General features: G+C 37.3%; 2 protein-coding genes across 2 annotated transcripts; one reads left to right on the top strand and one right to left on the bottom strand.

Moving 5' to 3' along the window:
* Positions 1–9,311: 9,311 nt before the first annotated feature.
* On the top strand, positions 9,312–11,221 carry LOC108598869. Its single transcript, XM_017985628.2, has one exon. It carries the CDS (start codon positions 9,405–9,407, stop codon positions 11,082–11,084), a length of 1,680 nt encoding a protein of 559 aa, XP_017841117.2. The 5' UTR covers positions 9,312–9,404; the 3' UTR covers positions 11,085–11,221.
* A 1,367-nt stretch (positions 11,222–12,588) lies between these two features.
* On the bottom strand, positions 12,589–19,210 carry LOC108598784 (nucleomorphin). The gene is made up of 4 exons (XM_033293572.1): positions 18,791–19,210; positions 18,403–18,703; positions 13,643–13,679; positions 12,589–13,611 (listed from the first exon to the last, which is right to left on the bottom strand). The coding sequence occupies exons 1-4, from the start codon at positions 18,945–18,947 to the stop codon at positions 12,754–12,756; spliced, it is 1,353 nt and encodes a 450-aa protein (XP_033149463.1). The 5' UTR covers positions 18,948–19,210; the 3' UTR covers positions 12,589–12,753.
* Positions 19,211–19,615: the final 405 nt, after the last annotated feature.

Genomic DNA, 19,615 nt, shown 5'->3' with positions numbered 1-19,615 from the left:
AAGTTGGGCTTGAAACATATATATTATATAAAATGTCTCAAAAGTGTATATTTTAATCGTGCATACTTTACTTTAGCAAGTATATAACTTATAGAAAAGAATATTGTTTACAAAAATTTAGGAAACATTAAACTTTTTATCTAATCGTATATTTTAAAAATAGGCTAATGTCAGATATAAAACAAAGCTTTAGCACTTAAGCGCCTAAAAAGTGTATATTTTAGTTCAGCATACTTCAAATAATATTATTTTTATAAAAAGTGTACAATTAAAGTGAGGAAAACATTAAACTTATTAGCTAATCTAAGCTTAAAATGCGCTACTGCTTATACTTATCGATATCTCAGAGTTGCTGTTTATAACTAAAAATATTACTTACTACTATGAAACATAATATAACTTAGAGCAAATAATATTAATATACAAAAAGTGTACTATATTTTAGCCTATTTTAAGCTTATTAGTTAATAAGTTTAATATTAAAGTTAGCAAACATTAAATTAATTAGCTAATCTAAGCTTCAAATTGGCTAAAAAGTATAGTAGATTGATTACTGCTTACAGCTATCGATAAAAAGCAACTCTGAGCAAGAATCAATAACTAAAAATATTACTAAATACTATGAAACATAATAAAGTGTAGCTCAATTGCTTACACATAAGTGTATATGCTCGCTGGCAACGCTAGGAAAAGTTTATAAACTTTAAGCCATATACTTTGTAGTAATACTTAGAAAATGCTTTAAGCTCACTAATAAAAATGACAAATGTGCCAATTTTAGCTTTAAAATATTTCATTTATTAAAACCTAGCATATTAACACATTCAAGTGCTGTTTGGCAAGTGGCTTATATTTCTTTCTGCTGCTTGCTTTACCTTCATGCGCTTTGCCATAATTGAATTTTCGCCATTCTCTCTATGCACTTTTTTCTAACCAACATGTTCATTAGTCTGTTTTTTTTTTTCTGTCTCTGCTCTTAAGACTTTGGCTTACTAAAGCTGTCAGCAAGCTAAGCCCTATAGTTTACACTTTTGTTTAAAAAAAAAAGGTTATAGTTAAATTAAAGTTTTCAGCGCAGCGGCTATGTCTTGCATGCAAGATAATGAAAAACTAACCAATCAAATAAGTTTGTCAATCCACTCTCTCAACTTTAGTTTGGCTATAAACTATAGCCTGCCATTTGCCATGCTATACAAATTTTGTGGGCGTTAGCAGTTCAATTAACTTTTGCCCCAAAAAAAAAAAAAAAAAAAATACCACGCAGAAAAAATAAAACACAACAACAGTAAATTGAACTTTGTAAAACTGTTTAAACTTTGGCAGCAATGTTGTTGTTGTTGTTTGTTTGTTGTTGACAATAAAGCCACGCAGCGTGGGAGTTTGTAGGGCGTGGGGGTGTGGCAGATTCTTTTTTTTTTGTTTGCTGTATACTCAACATTGACATGCAATGTTGGGCAGGCTACCAAAATGCATTGAGCCGACGACGCGGCTAACAACAAATGCAAAACTTTTGGCCCTGGCATATAAAATGTGTTGAGCGCACTATAATTTTTTCTACTACTGCCATAGACATATACTTATGTGTACTAACTGTATGATCTAGCAGTTTACTGCTGATACGCGTTTAAGCAAATTGCAGGTTTATGTTTATAAAGTGTTGCAAATGGCAATAAAAATTGCATTGCTATCGATTTTTATTCGAACTCAATTAGCAACAATTAACACAGCTTAAGCTATTGTAATTTACAGCTTTAGTGCTACCCTCTTATCAATTAAAGCAACTGCGGACCATTGGGGCGTGTCCGGCTATAAGCGATTTGCCCCGTAAAGTGCGAATTTGATTGATATTTGACATTTATGCGGCACGTTAGTACAAACTTCATACTCTGCCAAGCTGCTGCTACATGTTGTTTATTTGTTGCTAACAAGCGTCTGCTGCACACACACACACACACACACGTACATAGAGAGCGAAAAGTTCTATGAGCGTGCTTTGGACGTCAGCAAACAATTTTCGACATTTCAACATTCATTAATCAAAACGGAAATTATGGGGTAGTCTACACACACACACACACACATACACACATACGCGCAGCAGTAGCTGAAACAACAACAAATTGTAAGCACAGCGCTCTTTGTTTGGCTACATTTTTGTAGCATACTTTTTTGAGCTTAGCTACAGCAGCTAGAAAATTCATTTCTACAACTACTAAAGCAAAAATCAGCGCATATAATGACAACTTCAGCAGCTGCATATGCATTGCCCAAAAATTTAATTTAACAGCAATGCTTTGTGCTGTTTTTTTTGCATTTTCATTAAAAAAGCGAAGCGAGCTGTAGCTGATAGATAGACCTAGTGGCTGAAACTGTTCAAAATGTTGGGGCATCGACGCCCAGCACAGTAAATATGAAACATGCGCTGGCTGCTGCTTCTCGTTTTGGATTTTGTGCCGCACAATTGCAAACACACACACACACACACATATGCAGCAGCACTCACCACGCATGCCATTAATAATACGCTTACGCGCTTTTGTGTGCGCCCCAAAAATCCGCTTGCCCCCCCCTCCTCCCCGCTTGTCTATAAAGCCTACGGGCTCTCTCAAATGCGCTAAAGTGAGTGCTGGCTGTGCCTTCAAAAGCGGCGAAGGCTCGAGGCCGTTTTTTGTGGCTTGTCAGTCGACAACTGTGCACAGTACATAAATACACACACACATACATACAGCAAGTGCTATATTGACACACGTTGTATTGCAATATGCGCTTATGACACACGATAAATTTTATAAAGCAGCAGGCAAAGTACTTTGCATGTAAAGCAATCAGCGATTTTAGTAAATTGTTTATAAAAAGTTTATTACAAAATTGAAATCAGCTACTATTAATTAGCATTGCTATTTAAGCAGCTTTGCTGTTTAAGTCATAGCAATTGGCAGCTAATTAGCTTAGCTAGTCTTTGGCTTGTTGCTAAATTCTGAATCATCAGAATATATTTAATCTAATTCTAACTCTTCCTTGTATTTGGTGATATTTAACAGCTAGAATGACGACTCAGTTTACCAAAAATATAAAGATATGAAAACAGCGACGCCCACAGTTTGAAAAGTATGCAACACAATTTTATAAAGTAAAATTCTATCAGCATTAGCTTAACTAATACGCATTAATAGGTTAAATATAAGTAAAGAGCTCTTGTATTTATAAAATACTTTAAATTGTAAGACAGAGATATATTAAATATATAATTTGTATAATTTGTAATGTAATTTTTCATATCTTTTTAGCATTTAGACTGCAAATAAATGAAAAGCGAGCAACATTTATGTTAATTTTTAAGTTTAACAGCATTTCAATAGAAGATATAATTAAAAACAAAATATAGTATTAATTATTATACTTTGGCCTATGTAAAACAATAATTTTAATAAATAATACTTTAACCATTTGCCTTTTATAGCTTAAATTATCAAATAGTATTAAATCCAATTTACTACCCGCGCTACTTCGCTTAACTTCAACTTAATCAAATTATGCTTTAGCTGCAAGCTCTAGCAAATATTTATTCAACACTTGACAAATATATTAGCAAACAGTGAGGCAACATGACAGCGAGGCACAGGCTGACAAAAATCTAACCAATTTACTCTGTTTAATGTTTATATATATTTATTTTTGCTGTTTGTCAAAGTTTGCGTGCCAAACGCCACAAATCGATTTGCATGCCGCCAATGTAGAAACAATAGAAATAAAAAAAAAACAAATACTGTTGTGAAAAATTACAGAAAAAATTGCTGCTGCTATTTTTTCGATTTGTAACAATTATTGCTCGTTCTTCGTAGGCGGCGCAATTTCCCAAACCAATTTAGTAACTACTACAAATTATTATGCATATTGTAGTTGATTTTGTGGCAAGCAGCAAGTGCTTAGTGCCCCACCTGGGGGGGGGGGGGGGGTGAGCGTACGGGGCTAATGCCTTTTTGAAATAATAACAATAAATATTATTGACATGCGAAAATGCCACAAAATGTCAGGAAATATTTATTACAGTAGCGCGCAAACAACAATAGAAAAAAAAATTATAATTTTAGTGAATATTGTATTCAATATTAGCTACTGTTAGTTTTTTTTTTAGCTGTGCGTAATTAACGTTAATTGATTTCGCTTGCCTGTAATTATTTGTTTAATTTTAAATTGTGTGTGCGTGCGTGCGCGCCTAAAAGCGCACTTTAATTTTTCGTGTTGCATTTTTAATTGAAATGCGCGTTGACATTTTTATGGCTTTTCGTTAGCAACGCGTTGCAAAAATTTGTTTTTGCATTTATTTGCCACATTTTAGTTACCGCGGCCACCCCAAAAAACTTTCCGTACACCAGTTTATTTATTTAAATTTATTGGCTTTAGTTATTTGGGTTTGTCAGTTTTTAAGCGTCGATAAAATGCAAAGTGCTCGCACTAGTTAAAAAAAATGTTTGACCCGAATTCGAAGTGTAATTGTAGGCTGCGCCTAAATGTGTGTGTGTGTGTGTGTGTTAATATTGCAGTGCAGCTGTTGTGCAGTTTAATGTTCTATATATTGCATTTATTTTATTTACAGACACTTAAAACATATAAAAGGCAGCGGTATGTGCCATAAATTTTAAATAATTATTCGATTTGTTGTTGATTAATGTAACTACGAAATTTAAGCACTTGTACTAAAGTTTTATATTTTGTAAGCATTTAAAAATTACCAAAATCTGTTTTGATTTCAGTTTAATGCAATTGGAATTCAGACTATATATTTATATGATGTGAAAATTCCTTCTATATTTAAAAGAAACTAACACAACCATTAAGTTGGTTTATATTATTCTTTGACTAGGGCTACACACAATTCACAATTAATAAATAATTGATTTCTTATTAAATAATGCAGCTAGCAAAATCTATCCCAAAATTTATCCCTTGAACTAAAGTATAAATTTTTATAGAAAACAAAAGCATTGACTATATTTTTATAATACTGCAAGTTATTTCTATATTAACACAAAACTGATTTTTCTATTTCTTTTACTTATTTATTCTTTTCTATTTATTTGATTTGTTGTTAATTAATGCAGCTAGCAAAAATGCATTTTTCTTATAGTTTATATTTAAAAGAAATTAACACAAATATTAAATTGATTTTTCTACACACAAATTTCTTTTAAATATTATTTAATTTATTGTTAATTACTGCAGCTAGCAAAAATTTATTACTAAATTTGTATTCATTTTTTTTGTAAGCATTAAAATATTATACGAAATGCTGTTTAGTCTACTTAAATTTCAGTTAAACGCAATTGCAATTTAACGCATTGAAATGCTACCAAGAATTTTTTTATAGTTTTATAACTGAAAATTATTTCTTTGTTAGCAAAAACTAAACGTTCTTAGAATTTGTACACAGTTTACTGTCAATTAAAATTTTGATTTATGTGACTGGAAATTTATATTACTAATTGCAAATATAGATGGTTAGTTGCTTGCAGTTTTATTCATAAATAAATGTGCTTAAAATTTACACAGAATTCACGCTGGCAAGCAAAAATTTAGCAACTTAAATTCCAGAAATTTACAAAATTTAATCAAACTTACACTTTTCTTTTCTTGCTTGCAATTTAAACTGAAAAACAAAGACGCTTTCTCCATGCCACACACACACTTGAAGCCAAAGCAACTTTTTTTATCGCAAGCTCAAGGACCTTAACTACCAAATGCAAGTATCAATAGATTTGACTTGCATTGCTTATGCCTTCGCTTTTGCATACTTGTGCATATATTTATGTTTTTTTTTTTTTGCTTTTGTGTCTACGCATAATGCTTGTAAAATTCCCAACAGCAATTTTCATTCATTCACGTTTTTTTTACTTGCAGCAAGCAGCAATGGAAAAAAAAAACCTTCGGGACTGACAAAAGCAGCTGTAGTTGATTGTTGCTGTTGTTATTATTTTTCTTCTCGTTGTTGTTGTTGTTGAGCTGCATCTTTAGCAAACATTTTTCCTTTATTTTTTTTTTTTTTTTTGTTTTCCATCTCTTGGCTTTACCCACACTTGAAGCGCTTTTCCACTTGAGCAGCGTGCTTTTCTTTTGGTCGCACTCAAGCGGCGCTTCAATTCGCACTTCACCTGAAGTGAGGCACGCCCACCTGGCCTGGATGTCTGCCACGCCCATCACTTTGCCAACTAAATGACAATCGAAGGCGGCGGCAGCGGCTGCCGCAAATTAAAAACTGCAGTCATCTGATATTTACTTGAGTATTTTTTGTATTTGTGTTTAATTAAAATACTTTTTAGCATTTTTGGCTTTTGTTTATACGCAAATTGCTTGCGCTCTTGACTGATTGACTGACTGACAAGCACAACTGTTAGACATCCTTTTACAGCGCTGCTCGCTTTGTTTATATCTAGCGCCTGCTATTATTATTAACTCATTTAAACTAGTAACAATATTTTCATATTCAAGCCTTTCTAGCTAAATTTCAATTTCATTAGCTTTTTTCACTAGAATTTGTTGTATTTATATTTCAACTTTCACAGAATTTGTTTGAAAGGTCGTGAACTTCAACAGCAAAGGCCATAAAGCTTACGGCTTTCCTTTCATGGCAACTACGCCGTATTCCCAGAATATTGACAACAATGGCCAGCGAAAAATAATTCATTAACTAAATTAAAATTCATTAAACTGTCAATCAGCTGTCAATGCAAATCAGCTGCAGTTGCAATTAAATTTAAATAAATTATGCGCCACTTACCTATATTAGTTGTTTATAGCTTTTGAATTGGCAATTTGCTTTAATTGTATTAAATCTTTTATGTTTTTAAACACACGCGTTTTATTTAACATTATTTATTTGCATATTTAGTATTGTTATAAGCACTAACTGAGCAGCTGTTTTGTTCAATTCAAGTCTCAATATTTAAGCAAATAATTGGCAATCATAACAAAGCAAAATTAACTGTAAATAACGTAAGCAGCTTACGCAGCCACAAAATCAAATGAGTGACAAACGAGAAAACAAAAGCAAAGTGCTCGAAATGATTTTAGCTAACTGTAAAATAATAACATGCAGTCAAAATGCCTTTACGCATTTTGCTGCAACGAACGGTAAAATAAAAACAGCTGCCAGCACATGCAAAATATTTATTCTTTGCTCACACGCGTCACTTGTAGCAAACGCACACACGCACACAAACGCAAACTTACCCGCCTCAAGCGATTAACTGTTAGTCTAAAGACACACAAAAATTTAAACAAAACACTGTAAGTTTGTTTTTGGTTCAAAGTAGCAAAAAACACGCAAAATATATATTCTGTTGTTGTGCTTTACCGTTAGGTCGCATTTGATTTACAAATTTTCGCAAACACCGCCCGCTTTTGAACTTTACGCTTAAATCGTTCGTTTTCAACTGAAGGCGAGCGAAAACTGCACACAGTTCGCCAAAACTTCGCTGCACTCGAGCTCCAAACGCGAGCAGCAGCGCAGCAGCGACCGAGCAGAGGCAGCAGCAGCAGCAGCAGCGCAGCAGCAGCGCAGCAGCAGCCAAAGGCTTTTTCCAATGCGTTGCGTAGCAATGTGAAGCCGGCTTGAGTGCCTAAGCAAATTCTAATACATACGTGATTGAGTCCAAATATGTTTTAAATGCCTAAGCATCATTTATAATTAAATGCTTAATATATATTTATGTTAAATGTTTATTAATATCATAGCGCTTAATAATAATATTTATGCTTATAATTAATGAGTTGTTTTGTTTTCTTGTTATGCGAGAGCAAGAGAGCGGGAGAGCGAGCGCCTTTTTTGGCAATTGCATGTTAATTGCAGTTTCGTGTGTGCGTCGCTCTCTTTACGTTGGCTCTCACATGCTGTTGCACACTGGAACCAAACGGGAAATTGTTATTACAAATAATTCGGCGTGTCAGGCAAGATGGATAAACAATGATAAACAATAAATAAATATAATATAATTATGTAAACATATAACAAAATTATGTTAATGTTTATGTTTTTAAATTATGTGTGCTTGTCAAACGTTCTTATAAGCAAGCAATGTAAATGCCGCCGCTTCCAGTTGCTCTTAAGTAAACAAACAGCGCGCTCTTAAGCTGCTTGCTATAAAACTGAGCCGAGCCGAGCTTCCAGTGTTTCAGCAAAATGCCAAAACGTTTCAAACGACAGCGCTATAAAACTTCCAGCGTATGCGCTTACGCTCTCTCTTCGTCGTCGTCGTCGGCTCTCGCAGTAATTCATATGATTGTGCTCCACATTTTAAAGCCACAAACTGCTGACAGCTGACATTTTGGAGATGTCATTTTCTAAACTGCACGTAGTAGTCGTGTGGGCACTCAGCTAACTAACACACGAAGCTCTAACGAGCACGAAGTTAACGCGCAACGAAGCGCTAGCGTCGCTGTCGGCAATAACAACAACAACAACAGCTCATAAAGCTGAACCTGCCCTAAGAAAAAAAAAATGCAGAGTTCAAGCCGGCCGGCTTGGCTATAAATTAAGCAAAAGGGCTTTTAATGCTTTTTTTCTTTTTCTTTTTCTGTGTGTTGGCAACGCTGCAGAGCGCGTGCCTAAAAGCTGGCAACAATACTAGTAGCAACAACAGCTGCTGCTGCTGCAGGCGGTAATCAGCTTTAAAATTCTCTTCCCCACCCACCTCTGCATATAGTTTTCATGTTTATCCGCTTACAGCAAGCGTAGATTCTGTTTCACTTTGTTGCTGCACAGGTGTGCGTGTGCGTGTGTGTGTGTGTTTGTGTGTGTTGGCAACCAAATCAATTGCTCTGCAACATGACTAAATCTTTTGGATACACGAAATTTGTTTAGTGCGTTCTGCTTTGGCGCGTATAACGGTGCGCGTGTTAAACGTGAGCAGCGGTGGGTGGTGGGGGTTACCCGATGGACCGGGCATTGATTACAGCTGGCAATTTTTCAGCTTGTTGCACATTTGGCGTGTTGTGTTGCATGTTGCAAGGGGACTTTGTGTTTGCCACATGAGCGTTGCGTGGTTAAAGCAAAAGGCGTTAAGTACAATTGTAAAATAGGTTAAGTGAAGCAGACAGAAGCAGCCAAATAACTAAAAATAATATTTCTGCTAAAAGTCTTAAGCGAATTTCGTTTTAAGCTTAGCCTGAAAACTTTGATGCATATTTTCTTCGCTTTAACGAATTTATTAAAATATGCAACTGTATGAACTTGAATATAGTTCATAAATGAATAGCTACATTTATTAAATTTTGATTTATAGCAAGCGCAGCATTAACTTTTAAACTTTCTTTAGGCAAAGCTACAAAATTCATATAAAAAGCTACAACAAAACACCAAATGCTACAACAACAACAACAAAATATATTGCATATAATAACAACAATCAATGGAGCAGACAAATGGCTCGCAGGATCGACGCTACACTTGGCTGGATGTGGCTGGCGATATGAAAAGTCGTCCCATGACGGACTACGAATGCCAGCTGGAGGATGAAGTGCAGCAGCTGCAGGAAGCTTTATTCATTCTATCCTCGCATTATGCCAAAATCCAATTTCGCTTGCGACAAATTGGCAATGCAACGGGCTGTGAGCGTTTGTGTTTGCTCAAGGAGCTGGAGCGCATCACCTGCCAGGGCTTGGAGGCGAACAAGTCGGATATGGAGCTGCCGCAGTTGTCGAGCGATTCACAAAGCTTGGGCGATGTGCGCAGCAAGCAGGACAAGATTATAACGCAGCTGCGTGCGCGACTGCGCAGTCTGGCGGATGTGGCAGAGAATGAGAATTTGTGTGGCTACAATCGGCGCCAGTCGCAGATAGAGCTGCAGCTAAGCGAGCCGCTCTATTTGGAAGCAGTGCCAAGCGAAGAGCAGAGCGAAGAGCAGCATTCAACGTACTGCAGCTGCTGCTTGTGCAAGCAGCGCAGCCGCAGCTCGCAGAGCACGCTCGGCAGCAGCAGCAACAACAGCGCTGAGCAGCGTTACTTAAGCGAACGCTGGCCAAGCTATGAAATATGCGACGAAGAAGAAGAGACAGCGCCAACGAAAGTTAAAAAGCAGCGCAAGCGAAAGCAGCAGAAATCAAAGCACACTATACGCAGCGCGGCGGGCAGCAAAAGCTCAGCAGCAGAATCCATTGGAGATCAATCAAGCAAACGCAGCTCCAAGCGCAGCTCGCTGCATAAGCTCAAAGCTTATTATGCGACAGCAACAGCTAAAGAGCAAAAGAGTTCAAGACAAAATGTAAAGACAGCAGCAGCTAAAGAGCAAAAGAGCTCAAGACAAACTGTAAAGAGCGCCACGCCACGCGCCAATCGCAGCGCTGCCAGCTCTAACAAGAGCAGAACGCCACGCGCCAGTCGCAGCATTGCCAGCTCCAACAAAAGCAGAACGCCACGTTCGCTGAGCAGAACGCCACGCTCTTTGAGCAGAACGCCACGCTCTCCACGCTCGCTGAGCAAGCGCAGCACTAAGCAAAGCCTAGAACCAAGCAGCGAGCGCAGCAGTAAGCAGAGTTTTGAACCAAGCTGCAGGCGCAGCGCTAAGCAAAGCTTTGAACCAAGCACGCGATTTACAGAGAGCTGCATGCGCTTCTCAGCGCGCAGAAGCGGCAGCGGCGTCGGCGGCACCAGCGTCGCTAGCACAGACTATAGTCAAGAGTGCTGTCTGGATCATAAATATTATAATAATGCTGACTCTATGCACTTCAACTCAAGTGAAGACTCTGCTAACGATAACGATTCTTGCAGCACAATTACGTCACAGCCTAGAAAACTCTGCGCCTGCAGAACTAAGCGAAAAGTCTCTTACGACAGCAGAGCGGCTTATATACCAGCGCCAGCGGCAGCAGAGAAGAAGCAGCATTGGCTTAGGCGCATTTGTGCCTGCAAGCTGCCCAGGGCTGCCAAAGAGAGTCAGCCCTGCCCTTGCAGGCACTGCACAGTGGATCGCGCCAAGCTAAAGCTGCGCCAAAGCTTCAGCGCCGAGGCCACCGGTTATCGTAAGCCGAGCATTGTCAGCAGTGGCAAATATAGCAGCAACTACGATGATTATGATAGCGCCGAGGCCTAAATTTCCAATCCTTACTCAACACTCAAACTCAAGCTGTAATTCCAAGTTAGTTTCAAGCAAAAGCTTTGCTTTGGCTTAGCTTAATTTAGAATTAAGCTTGAGTTAGAGCGTGAAAGTGGATGGGATATTTATATATATGGGATATATATATTCATATATATATATATATATATATTTTTAAGGCTGTTTTTTGTGTATGTTAAGAAATATTCAAGCTAAACTTTAAATAAATTAAAAGTTGCTAAAGAATTTTGCCATAAAAACTTTCTCAACTTCTTTCTAATTTAAGATTTCGATTTCGGTTTCGAAAATTTTGATTTTTTGCAATAACTTAATATAATAATAAAAAGTTAGCATAAGCTGCTAAAGAAGTTTGCCATAAAAAACTTAACTAACTAACCTTTTTCTAATTTAAGGCTGCGGTTTCGAAAATTTTGTTTTTCACAATAATTTAATAATAAATAATATATATATGAAATTAATTTCTTCAGAATTATATTTTGAAATATTCTGCTTTCTAAAAAATTCAACAATTGAAAACTTGCTATAACTTTTTTGTCATTCGATGTATAAATTTCTCTATTTACAATATATTTATATTTAAGCAAAATTCAAAGCAAACTATTACAAAATTTCTGTTTTCGAAAATTTCGTTTTTTACAAAAACTATTTGCGAATAATTTGTTTATGCCAAAACCCTTGCAGTAGAATTTGCTGCACAATTTTCTATAACATTGAATTTTAAATAAAGCAAATATTTGAGACTGTACAAACTAAGAAATCAAAATATTTAACAATGCTTAACGTTTATTTACTTTTGCTGAAATCTGGCTATCAAAAATTTGCTAGCGAGTACATCAAATGCTGCCTACCCTTAGCTGCTTAGCCATGGTCATTGAACCCCTGGCGCAGCATCCCCTAATCAATGCCAAGGCTAACAGAAAACCAGTTTCTATTGTTATTTTGGCAATTTCATGCGCATGCCTGCCGACTTGGCCTTAGCTATATATATAGCGCCGATACCTGGCCTGAGGGTTGTTTTTCCCAGCTATTGTTTTCAGTTTGCAGCTCATTCATAAGTGCGGCTCGCTAAGTTGGTCTATAAGGCTGAGAGGCATGTGGACACATCTGTGCGCTGCATGCTGCGGCGACGGCGCATGCGGCTTTGCTACTTATGGTGCGACTGGTTTTAATGACGCCTCGACATCTGGCCAAATGTGTTTGTTTGGCCTGCATATGTGTGAAATATGCTAAATGGGCTAAGACTTTAGTTATTGTTTGTTATTTATTAAATGTTGCTGTACCGCGCGCTTATTATTAATAATAATATATATAATATAATAATATATATGCCACTTGATTATGCTTGATTTTTAAATTATATGTGATGAAGAGTTTTTCAGTTTTCAGTTGCTTCATTTTGTGTGCACTTAAAACTAAATTAACATTTAATATATAAACTAAATCTCATGTATTATTGTTGTCTTTGTATTTGTGTCTTTTGTTGTTGTTTTTTTTTTGGACATAGCTGTATTTATGGCATTTGGTTACACGATTTTTTGTCTTTTTTTTGGCATGGCACAAATTTTGTTGTTGGCGATTTTTGAGTGGCTTGAGCTTTGCTTGGCTAATGTAAACTTAAGAACTAATTGCTAATCCCCCACGACGTTTATTTGATCGTTTCGCATTGCTGCATTTGCACCAGCAGCAAGAGTATGCGATTCATTAGATTGTCTGCCTCGGAGTCCTCCAGACTATTCAATTTGGCCGATATGAAGCCGCAGAACTTCGAGTTGAGCACTTCGCGCACCGATTGCGGCGGCGCCGGCAGCTCCAGGCTGCCAACAGCGCCAACTGCCGCCGCATTCTGTTGCTGCCGCAAGTGGCGATGTTGCTGCAACATTTGATCCTCATAGTCATCCGCCTCCATGTCATCCGCGTCCAGCTCATGCTCATCGCGGCGTCGCTTGCGTTCGCCTCCATTGGCATTCAAACTGCGCGGCGAGTCGAGTATAATGGGATAGGGAAAGTCTGCATCGATGGCCTCCAGCTCCTCGACCTCATCCGAGGCGTTGCCCTCCTCGTCGCCGCTGCGCATGGAACTGGCGTCCATGTCGTCATAGCTCTGATGATGTCCATGGCCGCCGCCGCCGCCTGCGCCGCTGTCATTGCGCGTTGAGCTCACGCGGCTGTCGTTGTGCTGCGCCTGCTGCGTTTGCTGATGCGCCGGCAGCGGCTGCATGCCGCTTGTGCTGCTGCTGCTGCCGCTGCTGCTGCTGCCTGCCACGCCCACACCCCCAGCGCCGCTTGTAGAGAGATCCAGCTCTGCTTTCACATAATCATCGCAGCAATATTCATCGTTGCTCATGTTCAGCGCCGAGCATTTCGAAAGATTCAAGACGGCGCTACTGGCATCGTTGAAGGATGAGCTCAGCTTAAGCGCAGCTACAGCGGCGGCTTTGTTAGCTGCCAGCAGTCCATGACTGCTATTGTTGTTGTTATTGTTATTGTTGTTATTGTTGTTGTAGTTGTTGTTGTTGTGCAAGTGTTGAGCAAATACGCTTGAGATTCAGTTCGCTGCTGTGCGAGGCGCCCCTGAGAAAAAAAAATAGAGTTTATAATTAGAAATAATTTTTTAAATATTATTTTTAATATATTTAACATAGCTGTCATTTCAAGAATTTAAAACATTTTTATTTTAAATGAATTTAATAATGCAATAAAATGTAGTTATTCATTATATGTTATAGCTAAATATTTATTTTATGAAGTTAGTAGATTTTTAAAATTTAAGATTTTTGGCTTTTTTTATGCAGATTTATATTTGATTTTTTTTTTATTTTTATTTGATTTATTATTATTTTTTAACTTCATAATATGATAAAATATAATTTAATTTAATTTAACCTTAAGATTTTTGGAACGAAAACTATAAGATTACTATTTATTAAGAATTAACTTAATAATTGAAGATTTTTGGAGCTAATAAATTAATAAAATATAATTTAATTTAACGATAAATCTTGCAGTTTATATAGCGTCATTATTCGAATATTTTAAAAGATAAAAAATATACAAAATATATAAAGGTATTGAATCTAATTATTTTTAAAATTCAGAGCATTTTCTAATCAGCAATAGTTTAAATAAAAAATTGTATTATATATAAAGCTGCTAAAGCTAAATATATATTAAATGAAGTTTAAAATTTTTAAAGCTAGAGTATAACCAGAAAATATTTCAGATTGCATTTCAAGCCAACTCTCTGGCTCGTTTGACATTTTTTTGAAAACTGTTGCTTATGCGTTCTGATACCAAAAATAGCAACAAGAGAGCTGCAACCCCCAAAGCCAGCAAACAAAAGAGGGCAAGCAACAAGAACTGCAAGAACGTGCTCAAAACAAACCCCAAAAAAAAGGAAAAACCAAATGCGACACAAAATAAAGAAAACAATATGTGAATTTTCTTCTTGTTTGGCTTGAACTCCGGGCTCTGTTTTTGGTGCTGGACTGAGAGTTTTCCTGCGCTACTCAAATTTCAAGCGCATTGCAGGCAGCTGCCCCTCTCGCTCTCGAAATGAAAGTCAAATGCTATTTTTAGCGTATGCTCAGTCCCCCCTCAGTCTCAGTTCAAGTCGCGTTTATTTTGGCTAGCAGGTAGTTGACAATTGGAACTGTAAGTCGATATGCAGCATTTACATTTTCATTTTGCTAGCCAAACTAAATAATCAGGGCCAAATGCATTTTCACATGTTTTCGTTTTTGAAACCAAAATTGCTTTTTATTTGTACTGCGCGCCTTCTGTGGTCTCGCCTTTGTGTGTATTTTTGTTATTTTGCTATCTTGGCTTATCAATTGTTTGCTTCCGTCCACAGGCCCAGGCAGCAATCCAAAAACCAAGTCCACATCGCTTGTTTATGCTCATTAGCTTCTATTCAGAAGGAATTATTTTGTTTTGTGGTTTATCAGCTGACCAGCATTGTTGATGGTCAAATTTGTTGGTCGGCTGATAAGCAAAGTTTCGGGCTAAGTGCACAGATAGCAAGAAAAACAAATATTTGTATGTCTAATCAACTGAAATTAGACAGTTTAATATGAAAACTAATACAAATCATAGAAAAGTGTTGGTGAATTGACTGAAATCAACAACGAAATCAACAATGAATGCTCAAAGATTCAAATTATGCAAAACTATTGAAAATCAATGCTTTTAATATCAAAATTAAGTTAAGTTGTGTTGGTGAATTTACTAAAAATCAACAACAATATCAACAATAGATATTAAAAGACTAAAATTGGGCAGTTTGATATCAAAACTATTAAAAATCATGACTTTTAATATAAAAGATAATATTTGGTGTTGGTGAATTTACTAAAAATCAACAACAATATCAACAATAGATACTAAAAGACTAAAATTGGGCAGTTTGATATCAAAACTATTAAAAATCATAGCTTTTAATATAAAATAAAATATTTAGTGTTGGTGAATTTACTAAAAATCAACAACAAAATCAACAATTGACAGCAGCAGCTCTGAAGCGAAGTTGTTACCAATTTACTGTAGTAAATATAATTAGTCAAATATAAATATATTCCATATAAACAAAAGAGCATAAATCTTGAATTTTGCAGCATTAATTATAAGACCCTTTGTACTTTTTTAAGTGCTGGGTCTAAACTGATCAAATAAAATAAAATTCTTATTGCTTAATCGCCATAAATATTTGGTATGAGTACTGAGGCATTACGCAAATTGGGTGTATACGCCCAGTATTTTGTGTGGTTGCCACAAGTGACGCATACACACACACACACATGCATATATATATATATATATAACATATATGTTAAAGAAGTTCGATCGTGCGACGACCTGCTGTTGTAGCTCAGCTGAGATTACTGTCAAAGGCGCGGCTGGTCAAGCAGAGAGCATAAAATATATGCTAGGGGGGTGCGGGGGGAGGGCAAGAACAGTTGCAACAATTTTCATAAATTTTTCAGCTCATTAGCTTATTAAATCATAAGCGTGACATAGCAGCCAAAGCGCACACATACACACATAAAAGCGAAAGAGCGAGAGCGAGCGCAAGAGAGTGGAGCGCCAAGAGAGTGTGAGCGCCAAAGTGCTGTGAGAGCGAATTCAACCCCACAGTTATATTTTGGCTTAACGTTTAGTCTGCTTGCGCATATATTTTTAACCCTGGCTGCTTCAATTGCTTACACACACACACGCACACATGCGCAGTTGCGCTCTCTTTCGCGCGCGCTCTGACATTTTTAATCTACGCTTCGTTCTAAACTTGGTCCACTGTCGACAAAACCGATGCTGCTGCTGCTGCTGCTGCTGTCGCCGTCGCCGTCGCTGCCAGCGCAATCGCGAGTGTTCGTTTAGTCGTATTCTCATTGCTGATTGTCAGTTTTTCATATATTATATGCTTGCTCTCATTGCGTTAATTTATCACTCTCTAGGCTGTCTCATTCACTCGCGCGCGCGCTCTCTCGCTCTCACTTGCGCTACAACCACCAGCAGCAGCAGCCGACACAGCAGCATCTCAGCTAAGGCTAAAGCGTTTTGTTGGTTTTTTGCAGCCTCCCTTACATTTCGTTTTTGGTTCAAGTGGCGACGACGACGACGACAAAAACAACAAAAATAATTTTGCTCTGGACGAGATCTGTTTTTATGGCTCAAGCCGCGGTCGCTGCTGCTGCTGTCGACTCGGCCCGTTCCGTTGTCTGTTATCAGCTCAAAATAATAAAAATTTAAATATGTATGTGTGTGTGTGTGTGTATGTGTAAGAGCCATTCTAACCTGCTTGTGCTTGTATGCCGTAGCAAATTGAAATAAATCTTAGACAAGTGCGCTGCTGCTGCTGCCGCTATGTGGGTACAGTCAATTGAAAGGAAATGGCCTTATTTCATATATATACACACACACACATACTTACACATACATATGCATATAGCGACGTTTGTTGGGGGGGGAGGGGCAGCACTGACGAGCACTGAGCCTGGTCATTTCTTTGTTTAAATTGCTTTTTTTATTTTTGCATATTCACATACATTTGTCTGTCTGTATTGGTATTGGGCAGCTGCTTAGGCTGAGATTTCGGCTTTGAATATTTCAAAGTGCGATGATTCACTAGAAATTTGTGTCTAGCTGCTCGTCTTTAATAACTGTTAATCTCTATAGCTTTAGCTTATCTCTAGCATTAAGTATTCCATGAAAGAGCAAAGCTGCACTTATTTAGCTATTTGATAAGCTTAAAGTTAAACATTTTTAGAGTTCAATGGAAAAAAATTTAATTTTGATTAACCACAATTAATTGCATTTAAATTAAAACAATAAATTAAGCGCTTATATGAATCATCAACAATTGCAATTGAAATTTAAAGAAATTATTCAGTTGGCCACAACCCCACCCAACCAATAATATAAATCGACTTATGAAATGTTCCAGATCACTGAGCAAACTATAAGAAAACATATGTATCTATATCTTTCGAATTTAATTTCAAAACAAGCTCGATTGAGTCATACTGGCTAAAGAAAATACATATATATAGACAGCCGACTTTGGTTAAGAGCTCGAGTTATATTTGATCTTTGCACTTGCAGCGCTTTGTTCGACTCACGCGCTATGAATCAATTAATTATGTTTTTAATAAATAATTATATATATATGTATGTGTGTGTGTGTAAGCACGTGTAAGCCAAAAGCAGCGCAACTTGTTTTAAAAGAAAGCACCGTTATTCATGCCGATCTTTGATCCCCTCCCCGTTTGCTTGCGCACTTGTTTTTGTTTTGTCGATTTTTATTTGCAGCGCTTTTGTTTTAGCTTATCGCCCTTATGCCCCACTCACTACTCATTTGTAATATTAATCGCAGTGACAATGATTTGATTTGTGGAACGGTCAATAGAGTGACTAAAAACTGCAGGTGGGTGTAAGCTGAGCTTCGCGATAAGAAGACACAGGCGACAAGAACATTGGGGCAAACCCCAAATATTTCTAATCTGTTCTATTGCGGAACAAGGTTTATCTATAAATTCGCTGCCTTTCTAGGTTATTCAAATGGGAATTCGACAGCAATAAAATATTTCATATAATAAATAATTCTCAAATATTTAACTATTATAATCAGCTGATAAAGACGTCAAGTGTACACCCTAATTTAAATATTATATATTTATCAAAGAAATTAAAACTCAAATATTTTCTTTTATATAGACAGCTGATCAAGCAATCAAAGCCGCTTATTGTGTTCACCCTAATTGTAACATGCACTGTATATAAAATTCTTTTCTGATCTACTCACTTTCTTTCTCTGATGACATCGCGCAGAAAATCCATCGCCTCGTATAGACTCCACTTGGGCTTAAATCCATTGCCCATCAGCTTGACATGGGCCAATTCGCGGCGATAAGATTCGCGCAGCGATTTAAAGGCTCGAGCTACGCGACGTCCGGGCGCATTGAACTCCCTGCCAATGTGCTCCCAGGCGCGATTCTTTTCCTCCTCGGCGCCCTTAAAGTTGGGCAGACGTGAATCCCACAAAATGGGATTATCATGAACCATTTGAATAAGTTTTAGTTTATCGGAGGCGTTGCGTCGCACCACTGTAAAAAAAACAAACGGTAAAAATTCACTAAGTTGTAAACACGCTCTTGTTCTTCTTCATGCTCTTCGTCTCTTCTTCTACGCACATTTTTTGCTCTTTTGTATGGGCACTGCAGCGCCGCCGCCCAACTCCCCCTTGGGCTTCATATCGAGCACGATGGCCGCGGCTGCTGCGCTCATATCCTGCAGCGAATTTGTTGTTGTGGGCGAAGAGCCCGGGGCAGCGACTGCGGCGGGCGCCATTAAAATGTGCTGCAGTATTCTCAGATTGATATTGTGATTGTTATTATTATTATTGTTAGCCAGTGTGTCCTCAATAAAAGCTCAAACAATAATAAGAACCAAACAAAACACACACACAGTTTAAACTTTTCTCTTCTCGCCACAGCACAACAAAAATTCTGTTGAATTTGATTTTCAAAACGAGGCGACGCGATCACTTTTTGCTTTCGGGTGGCGAACGTGGGCTTGAGCCTTTGCTACCCTCTCACGACCAAGTTTAAACAGCAACTAAAATCCAAAACCAAAAAAAAAAATTACAACCACCGCTGCGACAAACGGCAACAGAACTCAGCAACGACAACAACAACAACAACAACAAACGACGTCAGCAGCGTCGTAAGCAGCAAGCCCGCATTTCAAAACGAAGCAAAAACCAACTAGAACGAAATGATTTGCTGCAGGCGCTATATGAACCACTGTATACCCTACACTAGCTAAGCATAACCACAAACGTTATGCTTATTAACTAACTACGCATCTTATTATTATAAGCAAACACACAAGTCATACTTTAATTTAATATATTGTTTAACTTTACTTTACTTAACACACTTTATTGCACTTTTTGTTCTATGCGTTTTGTAAGCGCATGTACTTTACCTTTTGTAGCGCATGCAAAACACAAAACG

Source organism: Drosophila busckii, chromosome 3L (genome assembly GCF_011750605.1).
Source record: "Drosophila busckii strain San Diego stock center, stock number 13000-0081.31 chromosome 3L, ASM1175060v1, whole genome shotgun sequence".
NCBI lineage: Eukaryota > Metazoa > Arthropoda > Insecta > Diptera > Drosophilidae > Drosophila > Drosophila busckii.
Note: the sequence above shows the minus strand (reverse complement) of the source record. Positions and strands in the feature narration are given on the sequence as shown.